This window comes from Pinus tabuliformis, chromosome 8, assembly GCF_031772625.1.
Source record: "Pinus tabuliformis cultivar Carrire ecotype Pingquan chromosome 8, CPIR1, whole genome shotgun sequence".
In the NCBI taxonomy this organism is placed as follows: domain Eukaryota; kingdom Viridiplantae; phylum Streptophyta; class Pinopsida; order Pinales; family Pinaceae; genus Pinus; species Pinus tabuliformis.
Genome location: NC_142294.1, coordinates 1,971,625,326 through 1,971,643,664, shown reverse-complemented (window position 1 = coordinate 1,971,643,664; position 18,339 = coordinate 1,971,625,326). Strand labels below are relative to the sequence as shown.

At 42.2% G+C, this 18,339-nt stretch overlaps 1 protein-coding gene across 7 annotated transcripts in view; it reads right to left on the bottom strand.

The window, feature by feature from the left end:
- Nucleotides 1–18,339, bottom strand: part of LOC149244349 (putative CoA ligase CCL8) — a 452,203-nt gene that overhangs the window by 304,043 nt on the left and 129,821 nt on the right. For all 7 annotated transcript variants that reach the window (XM_089374826.1, XM_089374823.1, XM_089374822.1 and 4 more), the window contains 2 exons: nt 12,330–12,549; nt 12,148–12,236 (listed from right to left, as the gene is read on the bottom strand). In XM_089374826.1, the coding sequence (XP_089230952.1) occupies nt 12,148–12,236; nt 12,330–12,549 (309 nt within the window). The remainder of the gene's footprint in view (nt 1–12,147; nt 12,237–12,329; nt 12,550–18,339) is intronic.

Sequence of the window (18,339 nt, the reverse complement as noted above, 5' to 3'; positions counted from 1 at the left end):
ATGATGAGTACCACTGTGATTCTCTGTGACAACCAGAGGTGGGATTCGATTATTGAGGAATCCCGTATTCGTCGATTGCTCCAGCAGATAGACATCATGGTAAGTCGATGAGCAAGGAGGCTCCATCGCATTAGGATGATGCACAGGACAAAGCCCCTATGAAAGATCAAATTTGTGATTTTCCTGAACGACTTGGAGTCGTCGAGAGACCTTTGAAGAAGGGTCCTACATGTTGTATACATTGAGCTCTGGGAGCTCTGGGGGGCTTGCAGTTCTACTGGAGCAACATATGACCACAGGGTGACTCACCCTCCCCTGGTGGTGTGCACTGGAACAAGATGATTCGCTCTCTTGTGGGACAAGATGATTCGCTCTCTTGTGGAACAGGATGATTCGCTCTCCTGTGTGGCAGGATGATTAGTTCTCCTGTGAGGCCTGGATTGATGTGTTCTCCATGGCGATTGTGGCAGGATGATTAGTTCTCCTGTGAGGCCTGGATTGATGTGTTCTCCATGGCGATTGTAGCAGGATTGATGTGTTCTCCTGTGAGGACAGGATTGATTAAGTTCTCCTGTCGAGGCATCCTACCCATGCAGTCTGGGACTCATGGGAAGTACCTCTCATCTGATCAATGAGCAGGGAAATGAAGTTAGGGACCATAGTAGTACCGATGGACGCATCGTTGTATCTACCGTACTCCCTATGCTAGGATGACCTCCATTGATCTGGGATCAATGATACTGGTCTGGGACCAGTGGTGGGAGTTGTACATACCATGACGCTGACTTCGGGTCAGCTGTGACTGGTCTGGGACCAGTGGTACATACTCCGAGACTGACTTTGTGTCAGTGCAGTACTGGTCTGGGACCAGTGAGAGTGGTACATACTATGACACTGACTTCGGGTCGGTTGAAACTGGTCTGGGACCAGTGGTACACTCTCTGAGACTGCGATACTGGTCTGGGACCAGTGGTAGGAGTGGTACTTACTATGACGCTGACTTTGAGTCGGCTGAGACTAGTCTGGGACTAGTGGTACGCACTCTGAGACTGACTTCGGGTCAGTGAAGAATGGTATGAGACATTCTCGATCAATTCTTCTTCTTCATAGTTCAGCAGAGCAGAGCTAGCAGAGCCAGCAGAGCTGAGCAGAGCAGAGCCAGCAGAGCTGAGCAGAGTTGGGCAGAGCAGTGCAGGGCACTGATGGCCGAGATTGTACAGTCGGACTTATGGATCACTGGATGGAGTTCTCCCTAGTTGAGAGGGAGTGTTAAATTGGCAACTAGGGCCAAACTCCATGTGGATCAGCTTATTTATGACAGCTGATATTTTTATTGGATCCCTCTCGTCGAGAGGTGTAGGATTGATCCAAAGATCATCCGATTCCGATAAGTATTTATGGAGATATGAATTTATTTTGTTTATATAATTATTACCAAGCCGACCAGCAAACTTGAGTAGGCTCAGAAGCCCAATAGACGTGTCTATTCATCATCTACGTTCTAGTATAAATTGGTGAGGATTTGAAGTCATTTTAACACACATTCTTGGTGTGTTCTCCTCCTCTCCACGTCTTGGGTTTTTGGAGAAGGAGGGACACCTAAAATATACAGTAGCTGATGCCCTAGCCACAGTTCAGTTGTGCCCTAGCCGCAGTGCAGATGATGCCCTAGCCGCAGGCTTATAAGAAGATCTAAATGCAGATAAGAGGAGACTTATGTGCAGCATGAATAAGCCCCTATACGCTGTCTCAAGAGGCTCCATCCGCAGATGAGAGGAGGGCTAATATAGGCCCTAAATGAAGGTTTGAATCCATTGTCTATTGACCCTATATGCAGCAAGAAAGAGACTCCTTATCCACTGTCATAATCTGCCTTAGCCGCAGTCAAAGAAGGAGGTTCCAGCCACAGCAAATGGAGGTCTTAAGCAGCTGTATAGTAGTGCCCTTCGCCGCAGTAAGGAGAGCCCTTATACGCAACTCAAAGAGACCCAGTTGCTGTCACCTAAGCCGCTGACATAATGCTACATTGCTGTAGGTAACAGCGTGGCCTATTTCAGGATTGTTTGGGCATAATCAAGCTGTTCTTGATCTCGGTGTGCTGAGCAAAAGAATCCGCAAAAGGGAGGAGCTAGGGACAGTAGTTTAAGGAGCTGTTTGGATCACTGTTTGAAGGGACTAAAGTTACAGTCCACTGATGGGCTAGGCCGCAGGCCATAGCCAGCAGTTGGAGGCCTTTATTTAGTAGCTGCGTTCAGAAGGTAAGCAGCCCTATAAGGCAGCGTATCATTGGAGGATTGTATGAAAGCTAGCTGCAGTAATCAGGTGAACTGTGGGGCATGGTTAAGGTGTTGTGGCTCTCAGAGGGTGTCCTAACAAATGACCAGGTCTGCCATGCACCAGTCCTTATGAAAGGTACCAGATTAGCAGCCTTGACATGATCAGTGAATCGGCAAAGGAAGGAGAGTCTTATGGAAGGAAAGCTTCAGTAATATGGGTAACTGACTGAGCTGTTCATCTGCTACATATCTTCAGTCCTTGGGATCAGATCTGCAACCTCATTGTGTCATCTTCAAGGTGAAGATCTCTGATGTCTGATCTCCTATTTGGCAAGTCAAGTATTGACTTAAAATCATTGTACTCTATCTCTCTCTCTCTGCTGAACTTTGAAGATAAAAGAAGATTTGATCAAAGGGTTTCCCCACACATTGTGGGGTTTGTCCCTGGCTTGCGCCATATCTTGTGTCCTCTTGTCTTGGCTTGTCTTCTGCGTTTTATATTTATGTTCTATCTGCAGTTTATCATAATGCTGATGTGATTGCCAATTGTGAAAATTCAAATAAATTGCTCTAGCATAGAACATACCAAAAATTAACAAGTTGGCCCAGCAGGGTATTCCATGGGAGGATTTCATCTCTCGAGATTTCTTCACAGCGCCACCACCCCCTGAGGTTGTTCATGAGGAGGGAGGACCTTCACAGCAGTATAACATCCCTGAACCCAGACATGTCAGCTCCCCTCCATTGGTCACATATCAGAGAGGCCACAGGGCCTTATTTGCATCAGCTCGGCGAGTATTTTCTCCACATCAGGTGGAAGGGGTCTCGCTTTCTTCATCAGCACCGCGAGTGTTATCTCCACACCAGGTGGAAGGGGCCTCGTTTCCGACAGCAGCACAGGTATCAGAGAGGGGCAAGCAACCCATGATTGAGGATGGATTGTCAGGTGATCCAGATATTGACATCATTGATCTTGACACTTGTTTTCCTAGCTCGGAGCTTAAGGAGATCATTCAGCAACGGGAGGATGAAAATCGCTTGTTGCAAGAAAAATTAGAGATGGCACAATGGACAATCACATATTTAGAGCAGCGCAACAAGCAATTAGAGGATGAGCACACTCTCGATGAGTTGCGGAGGATCCATGAAGACCACAACTTGGCTCGTAAGAGACCCGGTGATTTGGTACCCATTGAGCGAGAGGCTATGCTTCTCCGGGTCAATGCTCATTTGGAGAGGTTGCTGGCCAAGGCTAACAAAGACAAGGACATGCTCCGGAACATGAAAAACCATTATTGGGTTCGAATGCACGTATGTAAGGCAAAAATGAAGGTGCTCAAAGGACGGTTGGCCAAGGCACTAAAACGAAGAAAAAGGCCCGATCCCCTCCACATCTTGGCTGAGGCTTCCTTGAAGGAGCATGGTGCTAAATGACTTACCTTCTGCACAAATTTCAAAAAAGCATTGAGCATTTTTGGTCATTTGTGAATTTTTTGGGCAAAAAACAGGCTTTCTTCCCCAACGCGTAGCGCGCCGCGCGCTACCCTGAAGATGGGCAACTCCTTTTCATGAAAACTCAGCATTTTTGGATTTGCCATGCAAAAATACACTTGCTCAGCAATTGCCAAGAGATTCCATCAAGTTTTGAGCCTCCAGAAGGTCAAAAAAAAAGCAAAAAATGACTTTCTGCCACTTCTTTGACACACATGAAGCAGTCTTGGGAGGTTGCAATTTTGGAGGGGCAAATGGTCACCAAATTCAGAAATTCCACTTGGGTTGGAAAGTAGACATCCAGACCTTTCCAACAAGCCCACTTTTGCCTCATTTGGACTCCAGGAAGTGCCTCAAAAGCAGGCCCAAAGGCACGCTATGCGTTGAGAATCAGGGCGCTACGCATCAGGCTATTTTTCCATAAATGCACCTACAGCTCAGCAAAACGCAGTTTTGACTAGGTTTGACTTTTTGGAGTGGGTTTTGATCCTTTTTTATGTAAATGATGTAATTTTATGATACTTAGACACTTATTTATCTCTTCTAGAAGATTCATTCATGAAATAGGCAAAAATTTAATGAATGAATTGGTTTCCTAGCTTATAGAGGCAAGTTGTTTTGACAGCCTAGATTTTAGTGCTCAGTTTGGAATTGGTTGAAACAGCTCGTAGGATAGTGAGCTCGACCCCTAGAGGCAAGGAAAGATGTTAGATTGCCTATATTATGTACTTTCTTGGTCATTTTCATGGTTGGACTCTTGAGGGAGAAAGATTCTATTGTATTACTCATTGTATCTCTGCAATTTTTGGCAAAGGAAGACCAGGGTTTTGCAGTCCTTTTTGGGATTCCTGTGGTTACATGTATTGATGGTGTGTTTCTCTTTGTACTTGTAAGTTTGTTATGTGAATCATCTTCTTACTTTTTCTTCTGCAAATTAGGCAAATGAAGTGTTAAGGTAGAATTCATGGTTGCTATGCTCTGCCTTTAAGTTTGCTTAATATCAATGTTTTCAGCTGTTTAAGGAGAATTCAAGGTGATTGCTTGCTCTCCTTAGCTCCTCACCAGTCATTCTCATCCATCCAAATCTTTCAAAGGCATCAATACAGTCTCCTACTTTGCCCCAAAGAACCCCCTGCGAAAACTGTGTCCAATCTACGCACCCAAAATTGCCTTTCCCCAATTTTCCACCAAAACCTTAAAAATCCCAAATCAAACCTTTTTATCAGTTTACTAGCCTAAAATCAGTGTTCTTTATTGGTTATCTCTACCCGTTGAAGATCTTTGCCGAGATAGACCGGAGAGAGCCCTCTCCTGCCCCGTAGGGCTAGCTACGAGGCTAAGTGGTTTGAAGTTGCCTTGGAGTTTACCTTTTTCAGCCTGAGCTGAAATTTCAAGCGCTAACAGACTGCAAGCCTGTGACTACCTTAAGGATCTTAAATTTTAGAAGTTATATGGTAGTGATGTCGGACCAGACTTGGGAAATGCCTCTGAGTTTCAAAAAAAAAAACTCATTCGCATTGATGTTCTTGGTGAACCTCCGTCCGAACATATGTTTTGCAGTTAGCATTGTGAGCTCATATTTGGTTGAGCCTCACTGGATTGATGCCAGGAATCTTCTGAGATGTCTTCAGGACACAATCTCTCATGGATTAAGATACACTATCGGAGATGTGAGACTACTTGGATATATTGATGTTGATTGGGCAGGTAGTGTGGTGGACCGTAAGAGCACTTCCGGGTACTGTTTCACCTTGGGATCTGCTTCGATATCCTGGATGAGCAGGAAGCAGAAGTCGGTGGCTTTGAGCACCGCCGAAGCAGGATATATTGTTGCTAGCATAACCTCGTGTGAGGCAGTCTGGTTGCGAAAGCTCTTCAATGCGTTGTTTGGATTTACATTGGATACCACTGTGATTCGATCATTGAGGAATCACGTATTCGTCAATTGCTCCAGCAGATAGACATCATCTGGGATATGGTAAGTCGATGAGCAAGGAAGCTCCATCACATTAAGATGATGTACAGGTTGATACACCTTGTCAAAGCCCCGAGGAAAGATCTAATCTGTGATTTTCCCAAACGACTTGGAGTCGGCAAGAAACCCTTGTACAAGGGTCCTGCATGTTGCATACATTGAGCTCTGGGAGCTCTGAGGGCTTGCGGTTCCTACTGGAGCAACATATGACCACAGGGTGACTCACCCTCCCCTGGTGGTGCACACTGGAACAAGATGATTCGCTCTCTTGTGGGACAAGATGATTCGCTCTCTTGTGGAACAGGATGATTCAATCTCTTCTGTGTAGCAAGATGATTAGTTCTCCTGTGAGGCCTGGATTGATGTGTTCTCCATGGCAGCCTAGATTGATGTGTTCTCCATGGCAATTGTAGCAGGATTGATGTGTTCTCCTATGAGGCCTGGATTGATGTGTTCTCCATGGCAATTGTAGCAGGATTGATGTGTTCTCCTGTGAGGACAGGATTGATTAGTTCTCCTGTCGAGGCATCCTACCCATGCAGTCTGGGACTCATGGGAAGTACCTCTCATCTGATCAATGAGCAGGGAAATGAAGTTAGGGACCATAGTAGTACCGATGGACGCATCGTTGTAACTATCGTACTCCCTACGCTAGGATGACCTCCATTGATCTGGGATCAATGATACTGGTTTGGGACCAGTGGTAGGAGTTGTACCATACTATGACGCTGACTTCGGGTCGGTTGAGACTGGTCTGGGATCAGTGGTACATACTCTGAGACTGACTTTGATTCAGTGGAGGATGATATTGGTCTGGGACAATTGGAGTTGTACTCACTATGACGCTGACTTTGGGTTGATTGAGACTGGTCTGGGACCAGTGGTACATACTCTGAGACTGACTTTGAGTCAGTATGATACATCCTCGATCATTTCTTCTTCTTCATAATTCGGACAAAAGCAAAGTAGAACAGAACAATGCAAGGGCAGAGCAGAACAGAACAAAACAGTACAGATCAGTGCAGGGCAGAACAAGACAAAGCAGAACAGGCAGAATAGAGCAGAGCAAGGCAAGGGTCAGGCCGTACAGGGCAGTGCATTTGATGGATGAATAGTAACGACCGATAGATAGATTGCAGATGAAGTTCTCCATGGTTGAGAGGGAGTGTTAAAATTGACAACCAGGGCAAAACTTCATGTGGGTCATCTTATTCATGGTTGATAATATTTTTATTAGATTCCTCTCGTCGAGAGGTGTAGGATTGATATAAAGATCATCCAATTCCGATAAGTATTCATGGAGATATGAATTTATTTTGATTATGGAATTATTATCAAACCGACCTACAACTCATGTAGGCTCAGAAGCCCAACAGTCGCATCTATTCACCCACCAACGTTGTGTATAAATATAAGAGGACTTTTCCTCATTTGGACTCACTCATCTCATCACATCTCTCTCTCTCTACTGCGCAGATATGAGTCTCTTCTCTACTGCGTTGAAATGGGTCTCTCTCTCTCACACATGTGAAGCCGGAAACTACTGAAACTGAAGCTGCAACTGCAGAAGTAAAGATTGACTTGTGTGGCCTAGAAGATCTCCTCTTTGGAACTGCGTTGTAGGTTCATCTGAACCTCCTTTGAAAGCCGCAACTTTTGGTGGTGGAATGAAGTCAATCCGACGAACGGTTTGCAAGATATCGACTGCCCTAGTTTGAAGCCAAAAACTGCTGAAACTGAAGCTGCAACTGCAGAAGTAAAGATTGACTTGCGTGGCCTAGAAGATCTCCTCTTTGGAACTGCGTTGTAGGTTCATCTGAACCTCCTTTGAAAGCCGCAACTTTTGGTGGTGGAATGAAGTCAATCTGACGAACGGTTTGCAAGATATCGACTGCCCTAGTTTGAAGCCGGAAACTGCTGAAACTGAAGCTGCAACTGCAGAAGTAAAGATTGACTTGCGTGGCCTAGAAAATCTCCTCATCTGAACTGCGCTGTAGGTTCATTTGAACCTCCTCTGGAAGCCGAAACTTTTGGTGGTGGAATGAAGTCAATCCGACGGCCGGTTTGTGAGATATCGTCTGCCCTAGTTTGATAATGAAGCCGCTATTGTTGATGCTGTTGATCTAGGGTTTGCTACTGCTGATATGAATCAGATTTATTGTACTATTTCACTCTGCTGAATTATTGAAGATAAAAGAAGATTTGATCAAAGGGTTTTCCCACACATTGTGGGGTTTGTCCCTGGCTAGCCGCCACATCTTGTGTCTCTTGTCTTGGCTTGTTTTCTGTCGATCGTTTAATGTTCTATCTGCACTTTACTTTATGTACGTGTGATTGCTAATCTTTGGAATATAATAAGGAAAAGAAGTAAACTGTTATAAGCATAGAACATACCATAATTTAACACATGAGAAGTAGGAAAGGAAGTTGCATGGTTGCGGAATCTTCTACAAGATTCATTGAAAAAGCTCTGAGTCGTACTACGAAAAGTTGAGAAGCAACATCAAATTGTTTGGAAGACCCTGGAGGTGTGTATATGTTTATGTACATTTAAAAGTTTGTTACTGATTGGGGTTGTGTTTGTATAGGTAAATCTCTCGAAAGTTGGATATCATGTTTTTACATGCTTATTGTTGTCGATCAAATTCATTGGGAGAGATTTGTTGTTTTTGTACCGATTGAAATAATTGAGAAAGTTGAGGCGTTGTGAGTGAGACATTGCCTGGGAGGACATCTGGTCGGCACTTTGTGTTGATGTCTAGTTCCCGAAGTAAGGGAGGGTGGCATTGGTCGTAGAGCTCTGACCTTAGATACACACCTAGATCCCTAGGTTGATGGTTACTAAGTAAGCCTGATGGTAGCTAGAGAGGCTGAAAACTTTAGTCCATCTTAGTCCCACCTGGATAGATTGCGCTAGTCAGGAATCTAGTCCATGGCATTGCAGTGCCTAAACCGTTGAGAGACTTTGGATAAATTGCACTAGTCAGGAATCTAGTCCATGGCATTGTGGTGCCTAAAGATCTCCATGGTTCATGTGTTTTGAGATCTTCCTTGTACTTAAACTAATGAATACCTCCCTCGTTAAGAGGGAGCGTTGAAATTTTTAACTAGGTTCGGTCTTCATAAATGTATTTGAGATGTACTTATCAAAAGAATGAAGAAAATATTTTTATCATTATTATTATGACTTATTAAAGCATGGGTTTCATGCTTGGGTCATCATGTTTTAGGTCAAAGTCCCCATTGAGGACTTCTAGGATTTATTCTAAGTCATTAGAGTCATTGTATATTTAAAGAGGCCCTTCTTGGGCTTTCATATTATGTAAAAATAATTATTTTTGAGTCAAAAATGAATTTATTCTCCTCCACACCAAGTCGGCCATAAGAAGATCAAGTCTGCCTCAAGGCAAGCAATTCGACCTCATAGAAGGGCTATAAATACAAGGAGTTCGAATTCATTGGGAGCATCTCATTCTTCTCTCACACATAGTTCGATCTTTGAAGTTGGAAGATGGGAAGTGTGAAATTGTTTAAGGGCTAGAAAAGAAGCTGGAAAGGAGTGTGAGTTTCCGAAGGAAGATAGAGGGCCTCAAGATCGAAATTTTGGGACAAGTCTCACTCAATTCTGAGGCGTATCAAGGGAGATCAACATCAACCGGAACAGCAACCGTCCTCAAGGCATAATCCTTGATGCAATTTTTATCCAAAACTGCTAGGATCCTCGCCTTCCAGATGACGAAGTTGGATGCTCCATCCAACCTATCTTGATCCCTCTGTCTGTTAATGGCCATCTCTGCTCAAATAAATGTCAAATTGGTTCTCTTCTCCCGTTTTCATTGTTGCCACAGCAAAACTTGGATCTAGATATCTTTGGTGCTAGAAATCCTCTAAGGAACAAGCTCCACCTGAATTTCGATTTCTTTCACGGAAATCCTTTTGCCAACCATTGTCGAACCACCCCTCTGGTCTCTCTTTGCTGCTACTCAGCACTAGATCTAGATTTCTTGGCAAGAAATATTTTGAGGAACCGATTCCCTCTACTTTAATTTTGCCCCACTGGGTACTATTCTACACCAACAGGATCAGCAACCCACCAACAACTCCAGATGAAATATGTGTTGCACCTCTGGCCATGGAAACCGGAAAAACGAGACTCAATAGTCTATGCGCTGGCCCGGTAATCACTACGCTGCCCTCTACAGCAACAACGTCACCCAATCAAGCGGACGCAGGCTCTGCGTGAGCCTCCCTTGGTGACTGCATCACCCCTCTGCTCTCTCGGCCTGAACTGTGTTGTCTCTCGAGACAATTGTCTCCACGCACAGATTTTTCCTCTGCCCTTTCGCAGATGGCTTTAGTCCTCCTTGATCAGCAATCCCTTTGATACCATGTGAAAATTTCTGAATCTAACAAGTCAGAAATCCTACTGTAGTAATCTGATTTGCGTTACCTACTTGTGTTCTTCATTTAACAAGTTATTTTCATAATTATTCAGAAAATATTAATGCAAATACACTACAGCCTACACCAATATACAGATCAAGTACTGAAAAATAAATGAGACAACCACACAAAGGACACACTTATTTTTGGACTAAACGTCCCCGGAAAAAACCCAGTGTGGGAAAACTAGTGCAGCAAATATGAGGGTTTTATTATTAAGCAGATTTCTTAATACAACTAGGGTGCCAAATCCGGCTCACCCGACAGAGAATAAACCCGGCAGATGTACCTCTATCTGGAGACAGATATTTTAGCAAATCCAGCAACTAGATGAACAAACCCCAGAGGTGACTGCGTTGTCCCTAGCGTTGTGCAGCAATGGCTGCTCCAAGCTCTGCGCTGGAACTGCATCACCTCCTCTAGGAGCTGTGTTACCCTCCCATTGAGCATTCCCGGCTCAGAAATTGATCTATTGAAGTGTTGCTCGATCTGGCTCACAGAAACCCCAGTGCTACCTCTAAGTCACTGTGTCAGCTCCTCCAGGAGCTGTGTCACCCTTCTGGAGTTGTGTTGTCTCTCCCTAGTGTTGTGTTGCCTCTCTACTATGTATTCTCGGCCTTGGACTGAGGTCCCTCTGCCGAACTGCCCCTCTCTGCACTAGAAGCTCACTCTAAAATTCTCAGCAAACCACGTCCCAGAATTTCGATTTAGCTCAAGTGTTGCTCTCCCTGTGTGTGTTCTCCAATTGACCCCAAGCCTTCCTTTATACTTTTCCTGTTGAGAAATCAATAGTCGTGATCTAATCTCTAATCAATGGTTAAGATTAAATTAGACTTGATCCTCGTCACTTAGAAGCTTCTCACCCATATTTTCATTAATACCCATTAATATTTTAAATGTCCTAAATTTAGACTTAGGAACCCCATTAAAAATATTAATTATTTTAATAAAATACAATCCGGGTGGAATTTCTCCAAACGATTTATGGGTCTTGGAGATCTCATGTGTTCTAGCCCCTCTACAAAATTTCAGAGCTAAAGCACATCCGATGCTACCCAAAAATCAACACACTACACTAGTGCTCCATGGTGCACAAGAGAGAAAAGACCAATTAGCTATAGTGAATTATCTCCAAGTGTGGCATTGAATGAATGAGAGGAATTGACCTTTATAGAAGCCTAGGTAGGTTGATTTCCTCTAACTTGGCTTTAAGAAACCCCAAAGTACAAATAATCCATGATACAACTGACAAAATCACCAAGTTGACCCCAAAATTACACTATAATGTCAAATTATGCCTCAACATAGCCCACACATGTGATCCTCTTAGGACATTCCTACTTTATATAGGGATGGTTATCTTTAACCATCATTATCAGGGATGTGTGGTGTATACTGGAAAGATTGACATTTCAGACAATCAAATGTTGTCCATAATCAGGATACAGGTACAGCAGCTCAAAGAGCTAATGATCAACAGCATATTGACTGTCCAGGATGTCGATCTTTCAAATGAAGATGCAGTGTATACTCTATAAATCCCTCACACAACAATGTAACCCACTGCAGAAATTGGGAAGAACAATTATTTTTACCAATCATACTATATAGAGGAGAAGAAAGAGTTCTTTAAAAACATGCAAGATAATTATAAACTATTCTAATAATAATTTAGTTGCTAAACTATAATCATATATTTCATCCATTTTACTTTCGAAAGAGATCACTGTAGCTGCCCCTAGTTTCATAATCCACATTAACTCTCTTTAATTCTGTATATACTTCTCGACATTTTTATAGTAATGCAAGCAGTCATCATTAGTTTTAAACAAAAGATGTAAATTTAAGGGACAATACCTATACATAAAAGGCTATAGAAGTCCGAGCACAATGTAAAATGGAAAACAATTTCATAAACAGTAAATGAAAGAATCCAGCACATGACATCAAGATGGATAATACCTGTGCAGCTATGCTACGATGTGTGTGCACAACACCTTTTGGTTTACCTGTCGTACCACTTGTGTACACAATCAATGCCGGTTTATCACCTACACATAAAATAGATAGAAATAAGCAAATTTACTGTTCATGCACTACAATCACAAATTACATGCGAGGAGGGATGCATGTGTATAATGTACCATCCACTACAGCTAAATTTTTAACCGCTGTCAATACCTCTTCAGACAGAATGCCTGAAGAATCGTGCTTGACATCCCTTGAATGAAACACCTCAGATGCTCTAAAATCCATCGGAAGCTTTGGAACAAAAGGAATGAGACAAAAGCGTGCAGAACATCTTTTTGCAATGCCCTTCAAAATTCCTTGATAGTCCTCAGTACCCATTACAAAAGAAACATCCTGTACAAGATTAGAACACCATTAAACTTTCTGGATTTTTTCAGAAAATATGAGTCGTTAAAGCACTGCAAAACAATGACAGAAAACATATCAAATTATCAATATCCCCTATAAACCCCAGGATTGATGCACTAAGAATAGTTTTTGAATCATTTAATCGTATGTCTCAGCTTCAACAAACAAAAAAACATCCTGAACAAGATCAGAACAGCATTAAACTTTCTGGAATTTTTCAGAAAATATGAGCAGTTAAAGCGCTTGAAAACAATTGCAAACAAATGAACATATCCTACTACCACCAGGATTGATGCACTAAAATTAGTTTTGAACCATATAAAAATATTTCATCATGCATCCAACTTCATTCCTGATCCACAGTGTTGAATGATATATTCATCATAGTAGAGTCAACAGAACCACAAATGCAGGCCAACATCAAGTTTGGTACGTGCACTGCAAGAATGCAGATCAGGCAACAAATTAACCCTCCTCAGTTTTTTCATATGTATTATTTCCTTGCCTTTGACATTTTCATTTCTTTGCCTTTGACATTTTTTAATAAGTGAACATCTACGACATTGTTTTATGCCAGTTCCATTGAAAGAATGCTCCAAAATATATATATTCAAGTGTAAACACAAACAAGACTATACTGCTAAATATGCATTTAAAGAACATATGTGTTTTCTTTCTTGATCTCTCTGACATTCTGGAATAAGGCCGAAAAAGAGTTGGAACATTAACCTCTCATTGAATTTGCTAGAGGAATGAGTGAAATCTCTGATCCTTGGAAACATAATGGAAAAGGGAGAGAATAGTCAATTTGGGTTTTCAATCAACCTCCTTTTGACGATTAAAGCAATGAACTGGACTGCATTATATATCATAATAGGCAATGAAACAGCCAGGTGAATACTCTTATTATCATAGTAAATAGATAAATCATTAAGTTTGCAGGTGCCTGCAAGACTGACAATTAAATCTATATCTCAAACAATGGACTCAAACACTTCTTAAACTTTTCTTTCTTAAACCATTAAGATTCTCATATCATCTGATATGGATAAAGTAATTTACTTTTGCTTTTACTCTTGCTATTATCATTTATGTAGCTTCTTTTCTAACTCTTTTAGCTTTTAGCTTTTATTGGAAATATTGCTTCCATTGATGTCAAAGACGGGGAGACTACAGATGTCCAAGGTAAACATTGAAAGATGGAGATTGTTGGAAATATTGTTTTTCGACTTTTGACAGCCAGTTTGGATACCCTATCTTTGAAGGTCTTTTTATGCTACAGATCTAGCTCAAATGGGAGTATAGGATATAATAAACACTAGAGGAAAACGCAACACAGGAAGTTTTGCAGGGGGTAGACCTTGCCACAATTGCAAAGGAATAGAAACAAAAAGGAATAAATGGCATATCAAAACAACAGTTACAACTTAAAACTCAAAGCCCACTATCCAGCACAAGAAAGTACAACTTCGAAAGGCATATTAGCCAAAATCCCAGTAGAAGGACTCAAACTCAAAGGCTCAAGCAGAAAGTGAGGATGAAAGACCACCAGTCAGCTCCTTCAAGAACTGGGAGCCAAGCTAATCAATGAAGGAAAGGTAAAGGCTCTTGCTCTATACCCATCTCCATGTCAATGAATTGCATCTCTTGGAATATTAGGGGACTTAACAGTCCTAGGAAGAAACACATCTTAAAAAGCAGAGTCTTGTCTGATCATCCCGACATCCTGCTCATTCAAGAAACGAAACTGGACTCGACTCACCCTCCCCTCCTTCTCAACTCATGCTTCAAGCCTTACAGCTCCTTGGCTAATACGGCTATAGGCACGGCAGGGGGCATAATGACTTTTTGGAAAAATTCCAAACTCGACCTAATATCTTCTCTGGCCACTCACCATTCCTTAACAGTGATCCTGATAATCATAGGCACCAACGAGACAATTAGTATAGCCAATGTTTGTGCCCCGCACAAGGTAATAGACCGTATCAAAATGCTCCAAATCATATCCAATCTCCTTGACCCTCTGCACCACCTTATCATAATCATAATTGGTGATTTCAATATGATAACTAACTTATCTGAAAAGAAAGGAGGAATCCGGAAGTTAGATAAGGACTCTGAGGCTTTCCTTGCCACCATTGAAAACCTCAACCTCATTGACATTCCCACTAGCAATGGCTTATTCACCTAGAATAACAAAAGAGGATGAGATCGTCAAATAGCCTCCCGTTTAGACCGTTTCCTTCTATCTGAGGCAACCTATCTCACCTCCTGGGAAACAGAGGTGAGAATCCTTCTGCAAGCAAGCTCTGATCATTGGCCTATCTCTCTCAAGATTCAAATTTCCATGAGTCCGAAGAATAAGCCTTTTAGATTTGAGGCCTTCTGGTTGAATCACCCGGATTTCATGGAAAAAATGAAACAATGGTGGACTTACTCTCCCATTAGAACTGGAAACAAAATGTATACTTTCCAACAAAAGTTAAAACATATCAAAGAGCAAATCAAAAAATGGAACAGAGAAACATTTGGCAATATCATTACGGATAAAAAAACTTGGAACACCAACTAGAACTTCTTCAACAAATTATAGTTGAAGAAGGGCTAACGGAGACTAGCAAGCAAGAGGAAGAACTACTACAACAAAGAAGGGATGAAAGAGCCATTCAGGAAGAAAAGTTGTGGCAACAAAAATCCAGAATTAATTGGTTGAAATGTGGAGAAAGGAACACGACTTTTTTCCACAAAACAATGATACAGTGCAGGAGGAACAACAGAATTCTGGCTCTGAAGAATCAAGAGGGTCATCTCATTCACTCTCAAGAGGATTTGGAAACAGAGCTCATCAACTATTTCAGCTTTCTTCTCAAAGAGCCAATGAACAATCAAGATCAGGATATCAAAAAGATCACTAAGAATATTCCCAAAATCCTCACGGAGGTGTTGATTTAGGGTAGCATCGGATGTGCTCTAGCCACGAAATTTGGTGGAGAGGTTGGGGCACATAAGATTTCCAATACCCAGAAAGGGTTTGGGCAGATTCTAAACAGATCAAGAGATATTAAAATAATTAATATTTTTAATGGAGTCCCTAAATCTAAACTTAGGGAAAATAAAATATTAATGTGTATTAATATGAATTTGTGTTAGAATGGTCCAAAAGACATGGATCAAGCCAGATCTAATCTTAGCCATTGATTAGGGACTTAATCTTGGCCGTTGAGATGTCAACAGGAAAAGTATGAGAGGAGGCTTGAGGGGCACTTGGAGAATACAATGAGGGAGACCAGTCAGTTCAATTTCTGAAGCGGGATTTGCTAAGAAATTGAGCCAGTGGTTTGGAAAGCAGTCAGCAGGCAACAAGTACGGAACAGAGAGACGGGAGATCAACGCAGAGGCAGCAGAGGAAGATGCAGAGCTAGAGGAAGCCACGCAGAGGCAACAGAGATTGTGCAGAGCGAGAAGGGCCTGCGTCATCCACGCAGAGGCTGCAGGAGTGACGCAGAAGGCCAGAGAGGCTACGCAGAGCCTCAATAGGCTGACGCAAAGGGTTTCAGGCTGACGTAGAGGGTTTTAGGCTTACGCAGAGGTTAGTAGGGCCTACGCTGGATCAGAAGAACTGCTAGAAATTTGTCTATCTATGGGTAAGCCAGTTTGGCACCCTGTTGTACTAGAAAATTGTTGAATAATAAAATATTCCTTTGCTGCACCGATTTTCCCACATTGGGTTTTTTGGGGACAATAGTCCAAAATAACTATGTCAATGTGTGCATATGTTTCTCTCTGTATTACAGTGTGATATCTGCAGCAGTATTTATTTTAATGTTTGTTGACATAATTTCATGAATAACTTATGATGAAATAAGTAGGATAAGTAAATCCGTTACTGCAGTGATAGAATTTTCACATGCTATCTGAGCAAGTACTCAGAGACAGAAAGGGAAAAGCAGTTATGAGTCGAGACCACAATGTAGAGGCATCCACCTCAAGGGACTCGCAGATTTTCAAAAGAGTGCACAAGAAAGAGAGATTTCGATTTCTCTCTTCCAGGTTGGAAGAAGAAGTGTCGTGCATGACTAGTGTTGCATCATCAGAAGTATGGTATATAGACAATAGAGCCTCGTGGCATATGACGAGAATCAGGGAGTATTTCTCAGAATATCGAGAAGAGAAGATGAACTTTCAGATCACCATGGGGAACAAGGCAAAGTGTACTCCAGTAGGAAAGGGTACCATAGTTTTTCAGACAAAAACGGGAGAGTGGTTCCATGACACAAACGTACTACATGTACCAGGATTGGGGATGAACTCACTTTTTGTGTCACAACTACAAGGCAAGGGCTATGACATCTACTTCATCAAGGAAAAGGTATACGTCAAACACCCAAGCTAGAAAAAGAAAGTGCAGATTGGGATCAAAAGTAATCGGCTGTATAGACTACAACTAGAATCTCCAATGGCACTAATAGGCAGTCATAGGGACAAAGACCTGAACGAACTATGGCACAGAAGGATGGCTCACTTGCACCATGGAGCTCTGAGAATTCTCAGGACCACTGTAACAGGAGTTCCGCATCTGAGTACGAAACCAGATGATGTATGTAGGGGATGCGCTCTAGGAAAGTATGCCAAGGTGGCATTTCCTAGGAGCAACCACAGGGCTAAGAGTGTACTAGGATTGATACACTCAGATATCTACGGACCTATGTCCGTCAAAAATCTCAGTGGTGTCGAGTATTTCCTTACCTTCATTGATGACCACTCGAGGAAAACTTGGATCTATTTTCTGAAAACAAAGGATGAGGTTTTCTGTCGATTCAAGGAATTCAATGCTCTAGGTGGAGAATCTGACACGTAAGAAAATAAAAGTCTTGCACTCAAATAATGGTGGACAGTATGTCGATAAGGACTTCAACGATTATTGCACTAAGGAGGGTGTCAGAAGAGAGTGGACAACTCCCTACAATCCGGAGCAGAATGGGGTGGCAGAAAGGAAAAACAGGACTATTGTTGAGGCAGCTAAGGCCATGCTGTATGATCAGGATATGCCAAAATTCCTGTGGGCGGAAGCATGCAACACAGTTGTCTACGTTCAGAATAGGACTCCTCATAGGGCATTGGGCAAGATTACTCCAAAGAAAGTCTTCACTGGGAAGACACCTGAAGTCAATCATTTCAGGATATTTGGGAGTTTTGCATATTGTCGCATCCCTGAAGAAAAGAGGAAGAAGCTGGATCAAACTACAGAAAAGGGGTATCTAGCAGGATTTAGCGAGAACGCTAAGGCATACAGGATCTATCTTCCAGGGAGAAGGAAGGTAGTAGTACGACGAGATGTAAAGTTCATGGAGGACAAAGCCTTCAGAAGATCTCGCGAAATGCCTTCCAAGGAGCAGTTGAAAGAGGATACATTGGTCATGCCTCTTCAACCAGCGGAAGTGAAGAATCCTTTGTGAAAATTCTATCAATACAGCAACTAATTTACTTTTCCTACTTATTTCATCATAAGTATTCATGAAATTACTTCAACAAACATTGAAATAAATACTACTGCAGATATCACACCGTAATACAGAAACAAACATATGCACACATTGACACAGTTATTTTGGACTAATGTCCCCGGAAAAACCCAATGTGGGAAAACCAGTGCAGCAAGGGAGGATTTTATTACTCAGCAATTTTCTTGTACAACAGGGTGCCAAACTGGCTTACCCATAGATAGACAAACTTCCAGCGCTTTTCTAAACCCAGTGTAGGCCCTATTGACCACTG